The sequence below is a fragment of the Accipiter gentilis genome, chromosome 29 (genome assembly GCF_929443795.1).
Source record: "Accipiter gentilis chromosome 29, bAccGen1.1, whole genome shotgun sequence".
Lineage (NCBI taxonomy): Eukaryota > Metazoa > Chordata > Aves > Accipitriformes > Accipitridae > Astur > Astur gentilis.
This window is the reverse complement of record NC_064908.1, coordinates 8,593,311-8,618,959: the sequence shown is the minus strand read 5'-3', so window position 1 is coordinate 8,618,959 and position 25,649 is coordinate 8,593,311. Positions and strand designations below refer to the sequence as shown.

Sequence of the window (25,649 nt, the reverse complement as noted above, 5' to 3'; positions counted from 1 at the left end):
ATATTTAACCCTTCCACTTCACAACCGTTTGCCCATGCTGGGTCCTTTTGTATGAGCCCTCCTGCTGAATTCCCAGTGCACCCCCAGCTAGCCTGTCCCTCTTTAGGGATTTTTTCTCAAATGACTCAAAAATGGGAGTCAGATAACCCCAAATCCTGAAATTTAAAAAAAAGATAGTTTGTGAGCTGCAGAGATTTTCAAGGTTACACTTCTCAGGTTTTGAACATAACTGCAAAACTGGACTTTTATTTGTCTTTCAGGGAGATCTGGAGCTTCTGAGCTCATCGTGGGATGCCATCAGCTGCAATTTGAGAAAATCATGTGCTGTGAAGCTCTCAAAAAGCCCTTGAAAGCCTCATTCATTTCCTCTTCCTCCATACGCTACAAAAAGTACGATTTATGAGCAGCTGGATGCCCCTCAGGATGCACAGGGGTCTCTCCAGCTGCAAACAGACACCCTTAAATGCACCCTAGTGCTCCAGGTTACCTGTTCCTGCCCCAAAACAGATGCTTCTGTGGATCTTCCTCAGACCACTTCAGGAAGGTCAGCTGGCTTAGTGCAAACCTCTGAAAAATGAAAAGAGAGTTGCTTCAGTATGAAGCAGGTCAGAGACTGCTCCACATCCCCTGCCCGGCCTCCATGGCACAGCATCTCACTCAGCTCTGGGAGCATCTCAGCTGGCAGCAGGGTCTCAGCCTCAGTTGTGGGGTGCCAGCCTTCCTCCTTCACTAACATTTGAAAAATATTTTGAAGAAACACAGTCCCACGACTGATGTTTTGTGCTGCAAGACAGAAGAGCAGGCAGGACCCACACCTGGGGTGGCACCGGTTAAACAGAAATCCCTGAGCTGAAGCTGTTTGCAGAGGTAAAGAGTCACTGAGAAGGGAAAGGAGATGGAGAACAGCTGTGTCCTGGGATGATCCCTGAGGCCGTCAGGGCTGCTAATACTTCACTCAAAGCCACCACCCTGCCCTTTTAAGGTATGTTTGTGCTTTGTAACTGGCACAAAAGGAAAAGAAAAACACACCCAGGTTCATTTGTGGGAAGCTGGCAGCGTGACCTCCAGGTGCTCCTCTGTGCCTGCCAGGATGGGCCCATGCCCGGGAAGGGCATGGGAAGGATGCTTGTCCCACCCTTAGGTTCATTCCTGCTCTCAGGTTTCAGCAGGTGACTTGGATGAAACCACTGAGTGCAATTTTTCCAGCTTCAGCTGGATTTTGCTTTTTTGTGGAATGGAAGAGCAATCATCACTTCACATGCTGCTGACAGGAGCCGCAGGGAGACACTGCCCTGCCGCAGGAAGCATCTTTGCTGGAATGATTTTTTCAGCTCAAACTCCCTGGGCAGGGCTGAAGTTAAGCCCTCAGCACAGAAAAATAGCATTTTGCATGAGTGTGAAATTTGGCAGAGACTGGGGGTGTGGATGGCTTGGCAGAGGCATGCTCAGCAGCCACTCGTCTCCTTTCCAAGGAGCGGCCAGTTAGGTCCAGCTCCCAAAACACACCCTGCACCAGGTGTCAGAGGAGCTGCTCTTGCTGGTGAGTCCTCATGAGAGCCGAAACCAGCCAAGGCCTGTGAGAAGATGCTGTTGGGGCAGAAATGATCCTGCCCAGCGTGTGTCAACCAGACAGGAGCTGGGCAGAGGCTGGTGTGGATGGGCAACCGCATTCTGCTCCCAGCGTGTCCCCCGCTCTGCTCCAGCCTGGTCGCCCTCCTGCCAGGGAGATGTCATGTCCTTGGGACTGCATTGGGTTTATGTGGCAAGGTTTTGGTAGTGGCAAGGGGGCGCTTCAGGGGTGGCTTCTCTGAGAAGACAGCAGGAGCTGCCCCCATGTTGGACCCAGGCAGCTCCAGCCAGCTCCAAGATGGACCCACTGCCCAAATCTGAGCCCATAAGCAAAGGTGGTGGTTCCTCTGTGACAATGTATTTAAGAAGGGGTAAAAAATGTTGCACAGCAGCTGGAGAGAGGAGGGAGAAGATGTGGGCGAAACAGCCCTGCAGACCCCAAGGTCAGTGCAGAAGGAGGGCAGGAGGTGCTCCAGGCACCAGAGCACAGATTCCCCTGCAGCCCGTGGGGAAGCCCATGGTGAGGCAGGCTGTCCCCCTGCAGCCCATGGAGGTCCATGGTGGAGTAGATATCCACCTGCAGCCTGTGGAGGATCCCACATCTCTGCCTTCCCATGGCAGGAGCCTGCTCAGCCTCTGACGGCTGGTTTGAGAGCCAAACTGCTGCCAGGAGCCTGCCCAGCTGCCACCATATCCTGTCCCCTCCTTGTCATATAGGAAAGCTTCCATGTGCCTTGCTAAATGATTCAGCTTCCCTTTCCGACATCCCACACATGCCTTTGTTCAGAAGCGAGCCCTGGGATCGGCACTTTCAGTTCTCCTGTAGTTACGTGGGTGCCTGACCACAGCAAGGCTTCCACAAACCAGGGCCAAGCACAGCTGCCAAGCAGCTACTAAATCCCGGCCAGTGCCAGCGAGAGGCATGTGGGTCCGAGACAGAGATCCTGAGCCCTGTCCGAGGCTGCGGATGTAGCTCAGGGTCCTCTCATCACCCTGCCAGAACCACCGTACCTGTGGGGCATGAGGGCAGCTCGGAGGGGAGAGGATGGACACCGGGTCCAGTGGCTTCAGCAGTGGGTGTCTGTGTGAGGATCCATGCTTGCAGTGTCTGGAATAACTGGGGTCCCCTAGGAGTCACTGAGCAGCTTGTGGTGAGGAGCTCATTAGGAAACCAGGCACTTGCTTAGACCCTTGGCAGTGGGTTTAAGCTTTCAGGTGAGGTCTTTACAGGTACAGGTTTCACTGGTTTAAAAAAATAACCATTTCAGAGTCCAGCTAGAGCCTGTGCCAGCTGCATTAATGGCTGGCACACACCTCTCTGAGCAAACAAGCCTGTGAGCAGTCAGCAATAACACAGCTATGATGTCCCCACTGCCCCCTCATGCCACCCAGTGGTGTCCAGCTATGAGGAAGATGACAGTAAGCATATGTGATACTTTCCTTGAGCCCTCTCCCTGTCTCCACCTATTTTCAGCTCAGGGATTTCCCTGAGCCAGATGTGATTTCCTGATTTCTCTGTATTTACACCCTTCAGTAGATCCCTCCTCTTTGGACCTGTCAAAAAACCTCCCTTTGGGCACAGGCAAACCTCCAGCATCAGCACCATGCCTCAACAAGGAGCTTCTGCCACCCCAGCACAGAGAACTTCCTACTTCAGTTTGGGTTGAAACCAGCTCCCACCTTCACTTCATGTGCTGGAAGTGTTGGTGGCTCTGTCCATCTCTAGCCTCTCCAGGGCAGTCCTGAGTTTCCAGACCCCCAGTTGTATCTTCTCTGGCTGGAGGGTCCCATCCTGCTCAGATAGGAAGGTCCCTTCCCACTGGAGTTTCTCAGGGACCCTATGGCCACCATGATGCCTGCAGCCAGGGCTCATCCACCCCTGCTGTCACTTGTGCCCCCACTGCTCCTCACGCACTGCCCTGGCTGCGTGCCAGGGAACAGGATCAGCCCCTCACTGTCCTTGCTACCCCACTGTCTACACCCTGCAGCCAGTTCCCACCCTGCATCCCATCCAGGGATGAGTAGGACATTCACCATGGGCCAGAGGTACACTGTGATCCCACAGGCTGGCCCAGAACTCTTGGATTTTTCCTCCAGTGATGTATTTCCTATTGCATTTAAAAATAAAATCCCAGCAATAAAAGCTCAGGCTAATTTTATACCCAGCCTGTTTTTCCCAGGCTCCTGCAGGACAAGGTTCACCCTGCAACACAGACAACACTCATGTGGCCAGGGTGGAGTCACATATATGGACAGGGGTGCATGGGTAGATGTGGGATGCATGGATGGGCTAGAGTAGACATCGAGCCCAACAGAGTTTGTTGCCCATGGGGGGGTTCCTTCCTCTTTTCCTTGCTGGAGAGCCAGGGACTGAGTGGGGGGGGCTTTCTTGGGGTGTGGGGTGTGGAGCAGAGCTTGGTGTGGTGAGAGCATGGTCACAGTGTGAGCATGGACATGGTGTGAGCATGGACACGGTGTGAGCACAGGCTCAGTGTACATGGCCCCAGGACAGCCTGGCACAGTGTGAGTGTGTACACCCACAGGTATGCTGCTGTGTCTGTGCCTGTGCCCATGTGTGCACCTGCAGCAGGGTGTTTCTCTAGTGGTGTCTGAATCCCTGAGCATCTGCCTGGTTTGCAAGGGGCAGGAAGGGCCCAGGGGATTGGAGACCTGGGCAAGGGACCTGGGAGAACACATCCTGCCCTGCAGACCCACATCCTGCACCAGCCACGCAAATGTCCTGGGAGTGGGGAGAGCTGCCAATCCCACTGGGAAGCAGGAGGAAGAAAAGCAGCTCATGGCCCCAGGAAAATGGTGGAAATCCCTGGAAAAGCTACAGGGACCAGAGGTGGGCCCTGGGCAGCACGGGCAGGTGGGCTTTGAGCTCCCGCTGTCCCCAGGATGTGGTGCAGCCACTGTGGAAGCCATAGCCCACCCACCCCCCAAGCCCCACCAGCACAGCCATCCTGTGGGACACAAAGCAACCAGGGCATTTCTGTCAGTGTCAGATCCTACTGGGTGAGCTGCTCCCAACCTCGCAGCCCTAACGGCCCCAATGGCTTTGCCTTTCTTCTTAACCGAATAAAGCTTTGCAATATTTAGGTTTTCACAGCTCCTTTGGTTTCGTAAGACTGGGCTCCCACTAAAGGCAGGTGTTCCAAGGGAAAGCTGAGTGACAGGAGTGATGAAGGCTGAGGACACTGGAGGGGAATAAATGCTCTCTCCTAAAAGTATTGTTTACAAAAGCTGCTTTTGTTTTTTTCCCCCTAACTTCACGATTTTAGAAGGGCCAGGGAGATTTATGACTTTCTGGGAGTTGGCAGCGGTGCAACAGCCTACTCATCAGAGGAAAATGTGAAAAATGGCTGGGCTGGAAAACCCCCCTTAGGAATTCAGACAGAGAAGCAAAATGAGAGCTGACGTGCAGGTGTCCTGGGCGGTGCAGAGCACAGAATGCTGTGGGGATGAAGCTGCCCCTGCAGACCCCACCAAGAACCTCACCAGAATCAGCACAGTGCCTCTGCCTGCCCAGGAGGCAGGGATGCCAGGGACAAGCCTGGCAGCCTGGCAGGGAGCAGTGGCCGCTAGCACTGACCAGCCACGCAGGCACCAGTGAGAAGGCATTTGCATCTGTGCAGGAGCATCAGCACCAGGATCTCTCACGAGCCCAAATTACTTTCTTCCTAAGCCATCAATATTAAATATTTAATGATGAAATCATTAGATTATTTGATTATTATCTGCCTGGCCCATCCAGCTGAGCTGTCTCCAAACTGGCCAGGGCACATCCCTCATGGGGGATGGGACATGAACCCAGACACCTGCGCAGCTCCCAGCCTGGCACAGAGGGACGTCCAATCTGCCCGTGGGACCAGGTCTCCCCTGCAAAGTGTTTCAGCCTGAGGACTAACAGAGGTTTTAGAAGATTTTAAGATCTAATGGAGATTTTGGAAGCATCCCAAAGAAGTGGAAGCTTTCTGCATGGCAGAGCTCATGCCAGGAGTACCAGGATGGGGCCATTTCTCTGTGTGCTACTCAGAAACAGCTTTTCTATTATTTCAACTGGCCCTACATACAGCAGATGGAAAAAGGAAAGTGTGTTTAAAAAGCCTGAACTGAAGTCAAACCAATACATAATATTTTCATTTTGGGCTAAACAAAACCTTGGGGGCTGAGGCAATGTCTTATGGGTTTCTTTGTTTAGTCAATAGGACAAAAAAGCTGTTTCTTTCCCAGTTTGACCAGCACTGTGTGAGAGCCATTCATCTTCAGCAGGGATGGAAAAGCCGTTGTGGTTTGAGAGCCACTCAGTGCCTTTGTAGAAATGAAGCAACGCAAAACGCTGTGGATGAGGATGTCATTACTGCAGGCAGAGCCTGCCCACAGCCAAGGCACTCGCCGTGCTCAGCCCTTCCCTTAGAGCCCGCTGCTGCCCATGGCACAACTTATCTGGAGCTTCCCTTCACCCCCCCAGCTCTACATAGAATCATAGAATAGTTTGGGTTGGAAGGGACCTCCAAAGATCATCTAGTCCAAGCCCCCTGCAATGAGCAGAGACATCTTCAACTAGATCAGGTTGCTCAGAGCCTATCACCACATCAGTCCTCAGGACCCCAAGCAGTAAATACAGATAAATATTTTGCCACGCATGTGTGTGCAACAGCATAAAGGTGAAAGTCAGCCCACATGGCTGGTGCACACTCTCAGTACGGTGTAGCTGGGTTTCTGTTTCCCTTGTTCCCCTCCACTGCAGACCTGCTTGGGTTGCCTGCCTGTGACGGTGTCACCTCCACCACATCTGCACCCACCACATTGGTGTCCCACAAGGGGATTCTTTGGGTCTAAGGGCATCCACCCAGCGAGCGTGGCCCCCCCCAGGGTGCTGGCCAGGACCCCAGCCTCTGCTCTGGTCCCCAACAGCTGCTTCTCTGAGAGTAAGGAAACAGGGCGGATATCCGCCATGGGCAGCTGCCTCTTTATGTAATGGGGGGAGTAAAGTCATGGTCACCACGGCACACAGCTGCAGAGCAAAGCAGGAATTTTGGGAGCCCCACCCCTCCTCATCGCACCAGGTCTCCCTGGGATGGAGCATCTGGCTTCAATCAGCTGTACCTTGGAAGAGGCTCGGTTGGCTGCGCAGGCAGCAGTGAGAACCCACACTGGGCTGGGGTCACGGCTACAGGGAGACATCAGACCTGGCAGTGATCTGGCAGGATGCTGGAGCAGAGCCAGGATGCTGTGCTCAATTTCCCCCGTGATGGAGATGTTGGGGGCACCTGGCACAGCTGTGGCCCCAGCATCCCTCTGGGAATGAGCTGGGATGGTGGGGCGGAGGCTCACCCACCACTGCCCCTGCTGTACACTGCAGAGGGGAGGGAAGACCAGGTCCCTTGCCACCTGGGTGTGGATCTTTGCTCCACCATGCCTCAAGTGTCAGCAGAAAACAAAACTCTCCCGTGGCTGCAGCCAGGGAGGAGGAATGGGGAGCACTGAGCACATGCCAGGTAAAGCTGCTAAGGCAGGAGGCAGTTTTATCTCTGCCAAGAGGAGGAAAGCACTGGCAAGCTGGAGCCTGGGATACAGGCAGGGCTGTGGCAACAAGGCACAGGGATGGTCTAGGGCAGGAGAACACCTGCAACGAGGGACCAAGGGGATGAGCAAGAGGTACCAGGTGGCAGCTCATGGATCTGAGATTCACCAGGCACCCCTTCAGCCAAGACAGCCCTGCACAGCCCAGCTTCCCATCCCGGTGAGGACCAGCCCCAGAACCTGGGCCCTTTTCCATGCCATCACATCCTCATTTCATCTCCCAGGGATTTGCACGGGCCAGAGCAGGAGAGCAGGTGCAGAAAGTGCAGGCTGACAGTGCGCTGGGTGCTGGGGCTGCTGCAAACTGCCCAGTGCAGCAAGGACCCACCACGGGCAGAGCAGTTTCTGACCATGCAGCAGGGAAGAAAAGCAAAAAGCACAAAACATATGGGCTGGGGGCCCAAGATGTGGCTGTTCCTGCTGGCATTTGGGATAATTGCTCTGCTGGGAGAGCAGCCCTTCTCTAAGTGGGGTAGCTGGGCATGCAGCCCAGCCTCCAAGGGCGTGAGAAGGGAACAGAGCTGGGCAGGAGAAGGCAGAAACTACAAATAGACCTGTGTGACTGGATTCTTCCCAAGCCACATGGCTGAGGACACAGAGGATGAGATCTTGCATCCCCTGGGGCAGCTTGGGGGCCAGGCACATCTCTGGGTTGAGCCCAGGCAAGGGCCAAGCACACCCCAGTCCCGGTAACAGCCTCCCCATCACCAGGCTGCAGCAGTAGGGATCTCCTGTGCGGTCTCTCCCTGGCACCTGTGATAAATGTCCAGTGACGTGTTGACTACGTGGTGTCACACCTTGGTTTGACAACCTCAAGCATGGAGGGACTGAGGTGAGGTGGGTCAGCAGGAGCTGCCCTGGCTGGAGACAGCAGAGACTGGCTCCAGCTGTTCCCAGCATGGACTGCAGGTTCATGCCACATTTCCATATGTGATCAGAGCCCTAGAGGCATGTTCACAGGTCTGTGCAAACCCAGGAACAGAGCCTGAAGAGAAGGGAAGATGTTCACCCACATCACCCAGTGCATCGCTTACAGACCTGGCCACAAACCCAGGTCTCATGGCTCCTGGATTGCCACTGCAGTGGTGCCAGCCCCCATGGTTCAGGGTGCCAAAGTGGACACAGCCCAGACACACAAGTGAGGGTGAGGCACGGGCCAGACCCATCAGGGACCCAGAAACAGCGTGGCCAAGCCAGGGCCGGCAGCTCAAGGTCAGCCCTGCAGCTCCCAGAGGGACCCCGGTCCCAGGAGGCCCATCACACTTCCGAAGCTCCCCTACCACCCCGGCAGCAGTCCCGCAGGAAGCTGGCCCGGGGCCAGGACTGCTGGGCCACAGCCGGGATGTTCCCCTGGGCCAAGGCAGCAGCAGCCATGGGGCAGGGGGAGAGCTGCCCTGGCTCTGCACAGAGCAGCATTGAGCAGGAACAATGATCCTCTCTTTCCTTTGAGAGCCCTCATGGGCTCTGCATCCAAGCAAAGGCATGAAATGGTAACTGAGGGCAATTATCGCCCCCCTCCTTGCCCTCTCTGAGACTCACGCTGAGCTAAGCACCACTTGAAAGAAGCCGCATCAAAGATCCCTCTCCCAACTGCAGGGGACTTGGCTCAAATTCCCCTCCTGGCTCCACTCCCAGCAGAGGAGGCACGGACAGCTCACGCCCAGAGGGCTCTGTGGGGTGTGGGGGGGTCCCAGCTCACCCCACAGCACAGTTGTGCAGAGGGGCAAAGGAAGGTGTCCCTGGCCAGCGTAGGGCCCCAGGTTTGCCCCGAGTGGGTGCTGCCACCCTTGGTGCAGGGCAGAGGGACAGGTGCCGCAGCGTGCCATGCCAGCAAGGTCCCCTCCAGCTGCCCCTGCAGGAAGGGGTCACTGCAGAGCACCACAGCCACCACTGCCCCCAGTCACTGGGACCAGCTCCGAGGGACAGGGCTTAAATAGAAATAAGAGGTTGTGAACTACACCAGCACCACCTGAGGAGTATGAGCCCCCAGCACAGCTTCTGGAGAAGCAGCCAGATGAAGCTACAAGCACTGGAAGGGGTGCAGGTGGCTTCATGACCCCATCCCACAGCAGCAAGGAGAGACTGGGGGGTCCCCCGCCCCAGAGCACAGGGAAGCCCAGAGGGGATGAGAACATGGCCTGGAGCATAGACCCCCTGGGCTCGTTGTGCTCAGGCTGTGGTTGTGCAACCTCAGCTCACCCCACATCCCGTGGGACAGGACAGTCAGGAACTTCAAGGCTTGCAGCCGTAGATGGGCTGATTTAGGCAGAAAGACAGAAGGATAAATTAAATAGTTCACCCCACTTTATTATCCCTACAGACAGGTGACCCTCCTCATAAAGAGGGTTGCTTTTAATTAAACCTCAGGCAAAACACCTGGCACTGGACACCAGAGGTGGCATCATGAAAGAGATGGCAGGCACTGATGCCCAGGGGACAACTAAAACCCTACTCCTGCAGATAGGGGACACAACTAGCCATAGCCTTGCTCCTCCTCCTCCCTCTCCCTGGCACTTTGCCAATCCCCACTCCCACACAGAGCAGCAGGCACAAGGGTAGAGCAGGGATTCATGCCTTGCAATGAGCTTCAGGTGAAGATCAGCCTCAAAGAGAGGAGCTAGATGGGACAGATAGCACTGGACAGATAAAAGCAGGAGTGAGAAGGGAATTGGGCTGTATGGTGCCCAGCCCACAGCAGGGCAGGTCCAGCACCTTCTTCCCAGATCAGTGCATTGTGCCATGGCATCATGCCAGGAAACTCAGAGCATGAAACAACTCTGGAGAGAAAGGTCTTGAAGCTACAGAGGGCCAAGCCTGTGTTACACGGGGGTTCACAATGATCTCCTATGAAAGTACCATAAATACCAAGTACCAAACCACAGTGGAAGACATCATTCAGCTCAAGCACCATCACTGAGCTGGGTGGGAAGGAAGAGGTATTCTGAGATGCACGTGGACCTAACAGGACCCATGCTTAGATCACCACCACCACCCCAAGAGACCTGGAGAGGGGTGCAGTTTATACTCAGGATGTCACTCCGATAAGCCAGCCTCCACCACCAGGACAGGCAAAGCTGCCATTTCTCCACTTGGAGATGTGCAAAGAAAAGAGCCCATCAACCTCTGCTCCATCATCCACATTCAGTTAAATACAAAACCTTGTCCTAAAGCTCCACTGTGCAATCAGGCTTGTGTTAGCATCCTCATACTATAAACCATCACATCTCCTTTTGAAGTCATCATGAAAAAAATATAAGCCCGGCAGTCATAAAAAACACATTTGCTAGATCAAGCCAAATAAAGGGATGTAGAGGTGTCTGCCTCAACCTGCAAACAGCCTGAAAAAGCAGCTCAGAGGTACAGGCTACCTCGTTTGGGTCTGTGGCTCATTCACTACAGGAGCCTGCAGACATGTAAACAGCAACTATGGCATCACTACTGCAAACTGGAAAGAGGGATTACCCCAGAAGGACCACCAGCTCAGGCACTACTCTGGCCCAGTGTCACCGTCAGGCAGAACTCAGGCAGCAGAGAGGGGCCAGGCATGTCTCATTGGAATTTCAATCTTGTCCTCTGACAGTGGGACAAGCAGGGGACAGGCCATTCTTCAACAGCCAGGCTTGCCTGGAGATGCCAGCTGGAGTGTTGAAGATGGATCATCTTTTACTGAGAGCACCCAAAATTCAGCTCGTCAGGCCAAGGGCACAGCAGCGCCCCCCTGCGCTGGCAGCATGGGCAGCAGCCGTTTCCCCCAGTACGTTGGGGATCACGGGGCTGCGGTACAGTCCCTGCAGTCCGTTTAGAGACAGAAAAGGAGCAGCTCGAGAGCAGCATGGCTGGAAAGCCCAGCAGTAGGAGCAGTGCGGGGATGCTCCCCCGGCAGGGTTGGGGAAATACCTTCCTGGCTACCTCCTGCAGAGATGCCACCAGCAGCTCCAGACCTCTAGATATGATGCCTGGAGCAACAGGTACAATGGGTTTGGGGCAAGAATCCCACAAAACCCCCAGGGAAGCTCGAGGATGGGGAGCGGGGAGATGGGCGCTAGATGAAGGTGGAGTCCAGCTGGCTCGTTTCATGGTTATTGCGGGCGCGAGCCTCAAAAAGCTGCTTGATCAGGGCAGATTTCTCCTGCTCCAACTGGGTGATGCGTTCGCTCTTGTCGGTCACCTCCTGCACAGGACAGAGGAGGAAAATGCTGCTCAGAGGAGGAAAGCACTGGCATTTGCTGCGCTGTGGGTGCTGGGATGCAAACCACAGCAGTGAGCCTGGCCCTGGTAGGGGCATCATCAGTGCCCCTTCCCCAGCAGCCCTGCTCGCAGACCCCAGCTGCAGTGTCTGCACCCTCTTGGGACCTGCATTTGTCACAGTCTTTTCCCTCTGGCAGGGATGCCCCATCCCTGCCCACAGACCCTCACCCAGCAAACAGCTGGACACAGCTGTGGCACAGAGGGTCTCCAAGTGCAGCCCACATGCCCTTTTCTGGGATGACCAAGGTTGGCCAAGCCGAAGGAACACTTTCCACTGTTCCGTATTCATTCCCCAACCCCAACCCCCCCCAGAAGGGGATCTCCTCCCCCCGTATCCTCACTCACCTTGGTGAGAAGCCGGTTTTGCTCTTTCAGCATGATGATGGCTTGCTGGGAACCTGCTGAGGCTGGGGACACCACAGGGCCCAGCCTGCTCAGAGCTGAGGAGGGGTTTGCTGGCTGCAGAGAAGATGAAGGGAAGGGATGAGACATTAAGCCTCCGTCTGGTGGCCCTCCCCAGCCTTCCTCCAAGGCCAGAAGCTATTTCAGTGGCACATGGGAAACTGAGAGAAGCCCAGCACAGGATTAAGATCCTAGCACAGGCCATCACAGTGTCTCCAGCAAGGCAAGCAGAGGTGGGAAGCATTCCTGCCAGTGTGTCCAGCTCCTGCAAGGAGCCCGGCGGGACAGCCAGCTCTGAGAGGGCTGACTCAGCACCTTGGCAGGATGGTTCCCTTATTCACCTGATAATAGCTACACCTTTTTGGGGATCTCCTTTAGTCCCCCAGATGCCTTGAGCATCCTCCAGCCCAGCTTGGGACCAGCTGTGCTGTCCTCTTGGCCATCCCCCACCCCCTATCTTGCCCACAGAGCCAAGTCACCTCCCCAGAGCCCAGGGGAACTCTGGCAGCTCCGATCTCAGCCCAGCCACCAGCATGAGGTGGGGACAGGATGGGTCCCAAGCTCATGCAGACAACCACAAGCTGCTAATCTGCAGCTCTCACCTTGCCAGCGGTGGAAAGGAGGTCACCCAGGCAGCGGTTCACCTCCTGCAGCTTGGGGACCAGGCGTCCCAGGTGGCTCTGGCCACCCTCAGGGAGGAAGTCCTGAGGAACAGGGAGGAAGAAGAGGCTGGGGGTTACCATGGGGCTGGTCAGTAGTTACAGCAGGTATGTAGCAAACCAGAACCCCAGAGGCACCTCCTAGACTCTACACAGCTGATACTACTTGATCAGCATCTGCCCATCCTGGTGTAGGCTAACAAGCCATTGCATTCAAAACACATTAGTCGCTCCCAAACACCCACACTACCATTTGAAATCGTACTGACTACTGAATATGTTGTTTGTGTGACTGGCTGTCTAATCCTACTCCCAGAACCCCATTAAAACAGTTATGGTACATTTTGTGTCATTTCTGTATAACCACCTGGCTGACCACGTCCAGCCAAGTCCCAGGCTGGTTCTCCAAACCCACAGAACACCCCCAGACCCTCCCAAGCAGATGGGCACCCCAAGAACAAGCCCCAAACTCACAGCACTGGTTTTGTTCTTCCCCAGGAGCCTCTGGCGTTCCTGCATGAACTGGATGTGCTGGTGGTACCACTCCCGGGTGCGCTCTACCAGCTCTAGACCCTGCAGCAGGAAATCCTTCTCCTGTTCCAGTTCCTTCATGTGCTTCAGCTGCAGGACAGAGTGTGCAGATGTCACCCCCTCCCCACCAAGGCCTTGTCAAGCCCCAGGAGCTGGTTTCTTCACAAGGCATGGAGGCATATGGATACAGGCAGGGGTCTCAGCCCCTCTCCCCATGAAAAGCCTCAGAGGAAAGGGATGATGGCTGCTGCCTGATGCCGCTTTGGAGGAAGAGTTCTACGATTTGGGAGAACAACTGAAGGAGGTGAAGGACAGTCAGGCCACCTCCACCCTCCTGCTCCCCACTGCAGAAGCAGGTTTCTCTGTCTCATATTTCTCCAGGGCCACAGCAAGAGCAGGGCCTGCAGCCACTGCCCAAATTCCCCCAAGGCTGCAAGCATCAGCCAACGGCACAAACACACACAGCTTTCGGCTAGCAGCAAGCAGCGGAACTAAATGTGCAGACTGGAAGCCAGGAGAAAACCCGCAGCCCTGTTTCCCCACTGCTCCGCTCCCTGCTCTGCTTTACCCCAAGGCATCTCCGAGCTGAGCAGAGCACAGCATACTTCTCTGCTGAGCGTCTCTGCCAGTCTTTCAGGTTCAAGCACCAGCATCACCTGGAGAGGGATGTGGGGACCTTTATATGCCTGGAGAGCTGCTACGAGGGTGCCTGGGGCTCCTGCCCCCAGACCAGCCCCCCTGGCAAAAGCAGAGGGGACCCTGCACCAGGTCACAGCACAGCCAAGGCTCCTGCAGGGCAGGGGGCTCAGCCCCTCCATCAACAGCACAGCTGGACAGCAGTCTGTGCCCCAGGGTACAGGGGATCCCCTGCTCTGCTGCCACCTTCTTCTGCTGCCCCTCGGCATTTTGCTACCACCAGCAATCAGGTGGCAAGGGAAGAAGAGGACATGCCTGAGGAACAGAGCGACCGGTGCAGCGATCCTTTCATCAGCCCTCACCCAGTGAGCCCAGGGCTCCCACTCCCCTTCTCCCGTGCCATGCCGGTCTGCTCCCCCAGCTCCTGCCCCCTGTCTCCATGCCAAGAGCACAGGGAGCTGCCTGCCTTGCTGCCTCTGCCTTCTCTGCCACAATACAGCCTGGCCTCCACTGCCCATGGCACAGACCAGGCTCCAGGAGAGTCTCCTCCCAGCACCAGTGGGACTTTGATCACCCAGAAACTGCTGGATGCTCAGGAACCTCTCCTGCTGCTTTGGAGAGCATCTGGAGGGGGACGATTCAGCTGTGACCCTGAAGAGATCCCCACTCCCACGGACAAGTGAGACCATACAAAGACCTTCTTCAGGCTGCCAGTACTTCCCCATCCCCACTGCCAGGCCCAAAGCCTCCCAACTGTCCCATGCCAGCTACCCTTTATGCCAGGGCTGCTCTTGCTCCTGCTGCTCCTGGAAATGCTGTTTGCAACACGACAACCCCCCCTCCCCACATGCTTGGATGGACAGACCAAAGTGGACATACCCACAAGAAGAAGCGCAGAGCCTTGGTGCTACACAGGCTGTTGCTGAGAGGCATGAAGAAGGTGCTGTATGTGGCAAGGACTCCCACCCAGCTCGGGCTGCAGCCTGCGACTGCCTGGCCTGCCCTGGTCCCAACAGGCTTGCTGGCCAGCACAGTGACCGGAGGAAGAGGCAGCATCCCACAGAGCAGTGGGACATCACCAGCTCTGCTGGGTGCAGGAACAGATGGCATCTCACTAAGGATGGGATGCTCTGGAGGCAGAGGCAGCTTCTGGGGCAGGAGGATGACAAAGCACTGCTGCTACCTGGGGTAGAAGGGGAGGGGACAGTGCCATACCCTGGCCTGCCCACAAATGAAGGCACTCAGCCTCTCACAGAACGACTCATCCCAGCTAACCCCTGTGGCCATGGGGAAATCAGGCCGATCGATGATGGACTGGCTGAAAAACACCAGCTGAGCAGACACTAGCTGCACTGCTGCAAAGGGTCCTGGGGCTGCAGCACAACCCCCACACTCCTACTTTGCTGCTGCTCAGGATAGCCAGTCCTGGTGCACCCCGGGGATGCAGGATGGATATCAGTGCTCCCATCCCCCCCTGGGCTTTAGGCAAATTAGCCTAATCACAGCTGAGTGCCTTGTCTATGCAGGGGGTGTGTGTGTGTGTGGTGCTACCATCCTCCCAGCATCAGCCAGGAGGTGACAGCACTGCCCTGCACAGGGATTCAGTCCTTGCTGGACTCAAACCTGCTCCAACTCTCTCTGTATGCTCAGAAGTGGGATTAGTACGCAAAGGCTCCTGCTGGGGTGCCAGGAAAGGCTTCTCACCTGCAGGACAGGGACAGACATCCCTTCTCCGGGGAGAGGAGCACACTAAAGGCAGTGCAGCACTCAGGTACATGGGGAGGGGGGGGGGAAGAAAGGCAGAAAACCTCCTTTCCACCACCCCCACAACAACTTGGGGAAACAGAGGCAAGGGCAACACAAGCTCAGAGCCAGAGCACTTATGGCAGAGCTGGAAACAAACCCCAGCTCTCAGCAATACACGCTAGCCACCAACCCCTCCTCACCAGTACCAGGCAGGACCTTGAGCTCATGGCAGTGATGGGCTCCAGCCTGGAGCTGCAGACACAGGGAAGAGCCTTGCCAGGGAACGAGGAACCTTCCCCTCTCTGAAACAGCAACTCTCAATCACCAAAACTCTGAGAATCAGAGACCCCATCCCCAGATGCACATATCTACATTTATTGCTCCTTGCCAGCACCTCTCAGCAGAGACCCCCTCAGCCCAAGAGCACCCCAAACCCCGTGCATGGCTGCAAGCCTAGCAAACCATGTGTGCACAACTCCCCCCTCCCCAGGCCAGGCACTGGAGAATGTTATGTCACCCAAGGCCAGCATCACACTGTAATCTCTACTGCCTGCACCACCGGTCAGCCCAGCTGGGCTCAGGGAGCCAGGTGACACCAGGGTATGAGGAGTGGAAGTGCAGAGGTGACAGTCACAGCCTCAGCAGCACCAACACTGGCCAGAGCTTGTCCTGCCAATCACGCATCCTACAGGCTGGGTCCTGGCTCTCTTCCCAGGAAAATTTAGCTTGAGCTTGTGGGCAACATGCCCAGGCAGCTCCTCCATCCCACTTGGGAGCAGCGCAGATCCCTTCATCCAGGCAATCTGATCCAAGCCTCTCCACTCAGGGACTGAGCAAGGGGAGCAGATCCCTCCATCCCAGGCTACCCAGCTAAATTCTGTGCTGATTTCTCTGCATTACTGGCAAAAAGTCTCAGCAGCCAGGAGGATCAGCATGTTGAGCCCTGACCTACAGAGAATATCTGGCAAGAGACACAGCCTGGCACCAGCGCAGAGGGTACCTGACCTGCACTGGAGTGCTTGAAAGATCCAGATACCCACCTGCTCCTACACCTACATGTTTGCCTTTCCCTGCCCAAGTTTTTGCCCATGGGGAAGGCACCCATGCAGTCAAATGCTGGCTCTGTGGGCTGACCCCACTCCAGGGGAAGGCAGGGGAATACATACCTCCTCCCTGTCCAGCACGATTTGGGACAGAACGCACCTTGTAAGTAACAGCAGGACCTCCATGTACATCAACAGAGCTTTATATCCAAAATACCAGGATCTGCCCAACACCCTACAGCTCACCACATGAAGCGTGGGCAGGGGGAAGCCACAGCCCAAACAGAGCTGATGTCAGTGGTAAGGGACCCCTGCAATCCACTTTCCCCTAGGGACCACAGGCCTATTTGCTGGAGCCCATGGCTGGGCTGTTCCCTTACCATGCTGAAGTCCACACCGTTTGTGATGGTGTGTCTCCGGTGTTCTGCACGTCCTCTCTGATGCCTCCGAGCATCCCCAGCCCCTGGATGGCTGCCATCTCCCTGGGACTGCCCAGCAGCCTTAGTATCACCACCTGCAACAGAGGAAAGCATGAGGCCACCAGCTGCTTGCAACAAAAATCTCCCCATAGTTACTTCTATGGGACTATCTGCCAGGTGGTCTTGCAAACAGATGTTGCAGGGAGCAGCTGAGCAAAGCACCAGCCTGAGCACTTGCTCACATCTTTGTATGGGCAGGGCAGGCTTCAGCAATGATTTATCTGACTGTGCCAGGCTGGCAACAGTCCTTCATGGTCACCTGCAAAAAGCAGGCAGCTTCCAGGGAATGCTGCTTCAGTCCTGGCACAGGCAATTAAACCATTAGTGATATTGCCTACCCTTGTCCCGCCTCACAGGACCCCTGGCTTCCGCTCACGTGGCACAAGCTCTGCCAGGAACCCAACCCCTCCTGAAGGCAGCTCCTGCTTTGTCATGCAGATGTGCCCCCCAAAACCCCCTGGCCTAAGCATAGAGTAAATCAGGCTGTACGTTTTCCAAAATTTTATTAAAATCCCAACATCATATCTTACAAAAGACTGATCTGCTACAAACACATGATGCTGGTGCAAATCCATGCATAACCTATTTTTGCAGATTAAGTTCATACTGGCAGGTTTTAGGTGCATCAGACACCTCCTGCCTGTACGCCAAAGCAGGTATTGGCTCGGCACCTGCAGTAAAGTCAGTACAAGCCCTGCACCGCCTGCCCTGGCGAACTCTCCAGAAACACAGCCCAGCGGCTATAGCCAAGCCAGCTCAGGTCTCCGCTTCTGGCCAAGCTGGCAGAGCACCGCCCTGCCATCCCAAACCGCGGCACCAGGACAGCCAAGGGTGCAGCCAGCACCCTCCCCAGACATGCCCGGGCAGCAAACCTGCTGTACCTCCCTTCTTGCCCTGATCCCCTGCCCTGAGTTCTTGCAGCTCAGCCCGCTCTCTGCACACAGCTTTCCTTGAGAGTTTCTTTCCCAACCCAGCTTTCAAACAAGAGCAGCACAGAGGTAAGCAAGTCCAAGGCAGGCAGTGAGGCCAACGGGGGAAAACATCTCCTCCTTGGGATCACTCATCACGTACCTGCCAGGCACCCCCACCCACTGCCACATCCTTCTCTCAAGAGCTGGGCACATGCCAGCTCCCAGACGCCAGAGCTGCCTGGGACAGGTCTAGCATGTTCCCTGCTGTGTAGGCATGAAGGGCTGTGAGTGCCAGGACAGGGTGCATAGCCTGCCTGGTCTGGCACATTGCTGCCCACTGCTCCACATGTCTCCTCAGCTAAGCACATGGACATGATGGAAGAGGGATATGGGGCAAGAGAAGGCAGCCATGGCTGCAGGAGCCACACTTCACCTTGAAGGCAATGAGGTCTGGGAGAGCTGCACCATACTGAGGCTGCCTGCACTGCCACGTTTCCACCTGTTCAGCAACAGGAGCTGGACTCAGGCTCAGGGGGCAGCAGGCAATGCTACACAAGCACCTTGCTCAGCCTGTCACTTTGTGTCACTGGGGAAAGGCACCATGACATGGGAAAAACCCTCCTTCTGGGCCATCATGGCATCCTGCTTCTCCTACCAGGAAGTGCTCTGGTGTAGACAGGTCTCCAGCATGTCAATAAACACAAAGTCTTTGATATCACCCATTCATCTGTTTTGCTAACTGTCTTTGGTTTCATACACCCACATCTACCTGGGAGGAACCCAGCAAGACTGGTGCAACCATGCATATGTTCTCCTAGCAGACCTGCAGCACATCCTGCCTGGGAAGCTGAGGAACAGCCCCAAAACCAAGGGCAGGTTCAATAGGCAGAATCCCAAAGCAAAGCCAGAAGCACCTCTGGGAAGAGCTGCAGGGTAGAAACAAGATGTTAAAAAGGCTTTCACTGCTGTTACTTGGAAGTGCCAGGTTGAGCTGAGCTGAACCAAACCTGTGGTAAGAAAGTGCTCCCTGGTCAAACAGCTGAGCTCTGTGCACCTGAGCTGGCAATGTAGTGGCTAAAACAGGATCCCTGCTAATAGCTGGGAGCAGTTTTTAGGCAAAGAACAGGCCCAGCTCACCAGAGGTGGAAGAGGTCTTGCCATGGATATGGGATGGCCTCCTCCCTCCCAGAGCCCCTCCAGCCAGAGCAAGTGCTCAGGATGGAGCAGACACCTCATGGTTGTTTTACACATTTTCATACCTGTCCTTAGCAATGGCCCAGACAATAACAGGTACCTACAAACCATCCCCTCCTTCCTGCTGAGGCCACCAGCTCTCCAGGCAGCTGCTAGATCCAGGCCACCCCAGCAGCAAAGGCAAGCGCTGTGCTGGGGAGGAGGCAGTGACCAGGGCCACCACAGACCTCCTAGGTGAGGCACTTTCTGCTCTGTGTCTTAACTTCCCCAGACCTCAGCTCTCAGGGGAACCACAAAGGTAAAACCCTCAACACCAAGATGGTCAGATGCTGCTGTGACAGGCCACCTAGGCACCAGTGGTAGGGAAGCCATCATGGTGACTTCCCTGGCAGTGACTTTTCCAATATCAGCCTCACCATCCTTGTGCCCAGCAGATGCTGTTGGCTTCCCAGAGACTGCAGCTGGTACCCAGCAGCGGCTCATGGGCTGCCCCAGCGCTGCTGGGCTGCTTAGAGCTTCTGAGAAGCTGGAAGGTGACTCTGAGCAGGGACTTCTTCAGAAGCACTTCTGCCCATATGCTAATGGAGGTTAGCAGGGAAGAGGGGACAGAAGCACTGTCCCACTGGCTCACTGCACTCCTGGATGCACCAGGAGGATCACCTGGCCACAACCTCTGCCATCTTGCCATGTTTTGCATCCAAACCACCTCCGACACATGCAGATGCCCCCTGGACCAGAAAGCAGAGCTAGGGTGGCATCCTGTGAGCACCTCCTTCCCCCAAAACACAGACAAGGACAGTTTCCTCAGACTCTTTGCAGTTGATGAGCACTGGTACACTATCTCGCTGCACTTAGTTGGGTTCTTATAGAAGCTAGCTCATGCAGCTGGAGGCTCAGAGCAGCCTTGACCCCAAATGACATAATCTTCATGGAGACAGGGCTTCCTGGAACCACAGGCAGCTCTCAGCACCTAGGACATTTCTCCACAGTGAGAAACAGCAGTGTCCTGCCACGGCAGTGCCCAACTCCCTAGCAGCCACTTCATGAGAATATCTACCCGTTCAACCACAGCCTGGAAAACCCTCCACAGTAGAAGGGAGCACTGGGCAGCTGGGCAGGATCTGGAGCTAAAAGAGATACAATAACTCTGAGTTACAACATTTTCTAAGCTGCTGAATCAACCCAAAATTCAGGCTTGTTGCCAGAACACAGCCCTGCACTGCGGGAAGCTGGCAGCAAGGGCTGAAGCACTAACCCTGCCCGCAGGCTCCAGACGTCAGTGTAACATCAGCCTATAATGGACAGATCTTCAGCAACCAGAAAGTTGCTGTAGCCATCTGCTCGCTCCTTTCCAGGGCAGAGCTTTCAATTTGCTGTTTATTTACCAAGCAGGATTTTTTTTCAGGTTTTTCCAGATTTACACCCTTGACGATAGCAGAGCCAGCTTCCTTAATAATATTCCACTAGATGAAGCTCCAGTGATTAGTCTGGAGGCAAAATGGAAAGCAGAGAACCTCAGCCATGGTTAAAGTTTCTTCTCCACCCAGCAGAAGAAGGGACTGGGAAGGAACGGGTGAGAAGGGAAAGGCAAGCCAGTCCAACTTTCCCAAGATAGAGGAAGTCATCATGCTCAAGTGTTGCAATAACAAACACGAGCTCCTCACACAGACTTTTGTGTCCATAGATTTCAACGCACTTCACAAATCTAGATAAAGATTACCTACACCAGGTAAGTCCAGAAGCCTGGTTTCCTTATAACATCTCCTAGTGACTAGCAACAAATGAGATGCCAGTGAAATAGTCTCCCCCTTGCCAAGGTCAGCGTGCCACCCAAGGATGGGGACCCTGGCAGACCCAGCATGTGGACCCCTACTCCCAAGGAAGGGGCAGAGTCCACAGGGACCTGCTGGTGAGCTCTGCAGACAGAGCCTGGTCACCCAGGCAGAGCTTGGGGACAGCAAAGCACATCTACCTGATCCCACTTACCCACTTAATTATTGCTTAATTATTTATTATTGTAAATAATGCAGCAGAATTATCCAAACGAAAAAGTTGGATCAGGTTTTGCTATTTTTTTGTCCAGAATGTGGATGAAATCATGAACCAAGCCTTTCTGAGAGGGCACACCAACAGCACGGAGCCCACCCCAGCACACGGCGGTTCCGTGGCCACAGCTCTCGCTCCGGCGAAGCTGCTCATTTCTTGGAGACCCCAGGGCCCAGTGAGTCACCAAGATGACTGGCTGCATCACCCACCCCCCGAGGAACGCCAACAACAGGCTTTGCACCAGGGGACAACCATGACCACATTATGGCAAAGTCCTTAATTCTCCCTGTCACGGCTATAAACAACCAAGCACCCACGCCTGGTTGTGTGAAGGGACGCACAAACCCGGGACGGCACACGGAGCTGCTTTACCCGCAGCTTGGATCACAGCCCACCCAAGCCAAAATTACCACCGGCAGTCACTTTTGCGGGGTTTTACCTCAGGCCTGCGGGAAGAGCTTGCTGCTCGTTTAAGGCCGGCGGAGGAAACAGCTCTGCGCTGCCCGAGCACCGGAGCAAGCCGCAGGGTCCCAGCCCGCCCTGCCTAGCTCGAGTCTCTGACCCGCACCGAGCCAGGCACGTTCCGACCCCCCCAGCCCGGCCCCGCTGGCTCACCGCGGCCGCGGGGCTGGCCGAGCCCCGGTTCCCGCTCCCCGCTGCTCTTCCCGCGCCGCTCCTCGGCACAGCGCGGGCTCGCCGGCTTCTCCACGCTCCGCCGCCCGCCGCCGCTGCTCTCCACCGCGGGCTCAGCACCGGGCAGGGCAGCACGCAGCCCCAGGACGAACCGTTCGAAGGTGAGGTACCCGCTGGCCGGTGCCGCCCGTCTCAACCCCTCCATCACCCCGGCGGGCAGCTCCCGGGCTTCCGCTCCCCGCCAGCGGGACTCGATCTCCCGTAGGTGCACGTAACCCCGCCGCCGGTCATCCAGGATATCGAAAAGAGTCCGCAGGCTCTGCAGGAAAACCCGGGGAAGACCCTCGGTACCGGCGGGGAGCGACCGGTCGCCGCGCTCCGGGGCCATCGCCACCGCCACCGCCGCCGCCGCTCCCGAGCGTTACTCGCTGCTCCGGCCCCCGCGCTCCTATTGGTTGGTGGTGGGAAGCCCCGCGCTCTCATTGGTTGGTGGCGGTCGGTCGCTCTGGCTACTGGCTGAGGGGGAGGACGGCGGTTTGAGTTCCACGCGGCGCCCGCCCCGCTCTCGTCCGGAGCGGGGGGTGGGAGCGGGGGATCCCGGTCCCTCCTCCTCCGGAGGGACCGGGACCCGCTGCTTCCCCCCCGCCCCCCCCGCCCCGGCCGAGAGCGAGGCAGGGTCAGGCAGGTGTCTCCTCCATCCCAGCGCCATCCGAGACCCTCCAGCCTCGGTAATGGCTCGGTGACCCCCGCCCGGGAAGAGCCGCGCTGGCCGGTGTCCATTCACCAGGCACAAATCCTCCTTTCCCCCAGCGCAGACACGTACCCGCTGCTCCCGCAGCCGCAAATCTCCTTATTTTACCGGTAAAACTTAGGGCACCACTGCCTGCGCCCAAATGCAATGGGTGCTTCTGCTGCCGGTGGTAATGAATAGCTTCAGACAGTGGGATTTTTGCACCTCAGAGACACTGTAAACTTGCAGAAAGGAAAGCAGCTCTCTTTTTAAGCAGATACCTGAAGACCTTACACCCCTAAAGACTCCAGAGCAAACGTGATTAGTGAACAGCAACAAAAAAAACCCAAACCCAGACATGGTGTTCGCTCTCACTGCCAGCTTTGCAAATGCAGCCAAGAAGTGTCAGTCCAGCTTCTCACCTTGTTGCGGTAGAGACGGACACGACAAGTAATAGATCACACAAAATGGCTACTTTATTGTTCTAACACACCTTTTTATCCCCTTCTTCAGAGTATGTGTTAGTATATGATTGGCTTAGTAACTAACAATTCATGATTGGTGAGTTTGTCAGGACGGTTCTTCTTATCACTATCTTGTTTTCGTACTGGTCTTCTCGGATCTTTCCAGACTTCTCAAGGATATACTACAAGCTGCTCAAGGTCGCGCTGTTCTCGAACTGTCAGGAATTCCGTAACTTGTTGCATCCCCCGACATCACCCAGGCAGCATTCCCCCAGGAGAGGGACGTATGGCTCTTTTGCGTCAGCACGGAGAGGTCCTGTGTGCTTGACTTGCCTGGTGCCACGGGGAAAGTGAGTGTTTACGGTGGGAATTGAGTCTGGGCATCCCAGTGCAGCCAGCAGGAGCTGGGGTAGGGGCCCAAAGGAACCATGGGCACAGACAAAGGAGGAAAAAATATATCAGTGCTGACAAACGTGAGAGAAACAGTTTTTTGGATCATATCTCTTATAAACTTACTATGAACTGGCATTGTTAAGAAAATGGGTTTCTCTCTACTGAAATTTGCTGTGTCTGTTAGATCCAACAGCATGTTAGCCCTCGTGAAAGTCACTGCCCTCCTCTGCAAACTCTCTCTGTCAGATGGTGCATTGCAACACAGCAGACTGCAAAGCCCTGGTGTCATGATTCCCATGTCACAGGCACCACAACTCGCTTGAGGGACCCTGGGCAGCCATGTACTGGCACCTCCAGAGCTGAGCCCCCATCCTGGTTTGATGCTCGTGATGCTGAGAGAAGAAGCGTCAGGGGGCAAGCGTGCTGGAGAAGGGTGATGGCCAGAAAGGGTGATAAGCCACTGTCTGGGTGCCCAGGGCATGAGGCTGCCTGTGCCACAGACATCTCCCTCTGCCACAGACATCTCCCTTTGCCCTGTGCCAGGGGTGATTTCCTTTAGCTCTGAGCTGACTTCAAAGGAAAGGGGTGGAAGATGTTTGGCCCTCAAGCCTTCCCATCCACATGGCCTTTCCTGTGCTCCCCTTGCCATCAGCTTCCCTGTCTGAGCCAGACTCCAGGTGCCTTCAGCACCTTGGTCCTACTTCTTGGCTTCTCAGCCCATTCTTGCCACTCCTCCACGGAGTTTCTCAGCCTTGTCAGACCCAGGCTGCCATGTAAATCAAGGCAGCCTCTGGAGACCCTCACTGGGCTTTCCTCTGTTAAGGACCTGCTATGGCTGGTCTCCTCTGTGCTATGGCTGGGCTGTTCACAGCCTGCTTTTCTTCAAACCATTTCTTTTCACAAATTTCGCGGACTTGTCCTACCTGTTTTGAGATATCTGCTTGCCTTAGCCATGTTTGATTGACCAGGTTCACACCTGCATAGGATACAGGGAGGATACAGGGAGAAGGAACTGGTGCATCACCCCTCCCCTTTCTGCTCCCGAAACAAGGCAGTGAATGTGACACTGTTCAGCTCTGGTAGCATCAGCACATAGGCTGTTTTGCTCAGCAAAGTCTAGCTAAATCTGCAGGAAAATGAGTTTTTCTCTAGGTTCCTCCCACATCTCTGGGCTTGCTGGAATAGCCAGGAATTATAGGGGGAATTCAAATTGACCTTAATGTCTCTTGTCCAATTTCCCTGCCGGGCAGGTCTGTCCCACCAGGAAAACAATCTGGAGATACCAGAAACAATTCCTGGACTTGACTGTCTGATGGTTCAGCTGAAATACTCTTGCTCCTCCATGTGGAGCTTTCTGCTCTGGCAATGGGGAGCTGGGACACAACTGCCCAGTGCAGTCACTATGCTTTCCATACCAAAGTGCCCGCAAGAGGCTGCCATGAGACAGGCCAAAGTTTTCATCCTCCAGCGTGGTTGGGTGAATGAGGTTAGGGAGATTTTGAAAATTCTTGGAAAAGGCTTTTTGGGGTTTTGTTTGAAGAGTTTATCTTGCGGCCAGCCCAGGCTCTTCTGACTGACAGAGCCATCTTTGTTTTTTTAATATAAACAACATAGTTATTCAGTTCTTCCTCCAAGGTACTGGGAAGCACCAGCTGCCATTCAAACCTGGCCCAACCCATCTCTCATTGCTGGCCTGCAGGCACTGGCAGTGACACTCACGGCTCTGGTGTGGTGGCACCCAACATACCATTGCCCCTTTCTGGGGAGGGCACAGGGTGTCTGATGTCCTCTGGAAGTCTGGTGGCAGGCCAGCATGTCCCACCAACCAGCGTTGCCACCCCTGGGAGGAGAGGCTGCAGTAGCCACACCAAAACCGCAGCAGGGCACTGGGGAAACAGGGTGCTGGTGGTGCAGACTAAGGCACGTTCCTGCATGACACTGACCATCTATGGGTGATGTTGGGTGACTGTGGCAGTAGATTAAGCCCCATGCTGGCTTCAGCAGCACGTAGGTGTTCACATGTGAATCCTGACTCTGCAGAGGACAGGCACAGGGTAACTGCAGCCATGAGGTTGTTCCCTGATGACTGTGTTCAAGCAGATGCTGTGAGCCTCTGCTGCTGTGTTCTCCTGGAGGAGAGCAAGGTCTGGTGGGGAACCAGCTGCATGTCTGTGGGCTCAGTGCCTGCATGCTGCTGCCTGGCATGCAGACCAGCCGGCACGGTGCAGCCCACCTCTACGTATTGCACTGCAGGCCAAAACAGTGCCGCATCCAAAGTGGGTTGGTCCCTGACCAGCGCAGGTTGCCACATGATACCCAGGAATGGTTGGTTGGGGCTTGGTTAAAACCAGACCAGGAGCTGTGCAAACAACAGTC

At 55.4% G+C, this 25,649-nt stretch overlaps 1 protein-coding gene across 3 annotated transcripts; it reads right to left on the bottom strand.

Moving 5' to 3' along the window:
• Window positions 1-237: 237 nt before the first annotated feature.
• On the bottom strand, window positions 238-22,116 carry SAPCD2 (suppressor APC domain containing 2). 3 transcript variants are annotated; one of them, XR_007510056.1, is made up of 8 exons: window positions 21,669-22,097; window positions 16,804-16,937; window positions 12,942-13,088; window positions 12,411-12,512; window positions 11,752-11,865; window positions 11,056-11,329; window positions 488-567; window positions 238-301 (listed from the first exon to the last, which is right to left on the bottom strand). XR_007510056.1 is itself a non-coding variant. In XM_049833278.1 (6 exons), exons 1-6 carry the CDS (start codon window positions 22,072-22,074, stop codon window positions 11,201-11,203), a joined length of 1,032 nt encoding a protein of 343 aa, XP_049689235.1. In that variant the 5' UTR covers window positions 22,075-22,116; the 3' UTR covers window positions 9,445-11,200. The 3 variants fall into 3 exon arrangements, 2 of the variants coding, with proteins under 2 accessions (XP_049689235.1, XP_049689234.1); XM_049833278.1 differs by lacking the exons at window positions 238-301; window positions 488-567 and having other exon boundaries at window positions 9,445-11,329; window positions 21,669-22,116; XM_049833277.1 differs by lacking the exons at window positions 238-301; window positions 488-567; window positions 12,411-12,512 and having other exon boundaries at window positions 9,445-11,329.
• Window positions 22,117-25,649: the final 3,533 nt, after the last annotated feature.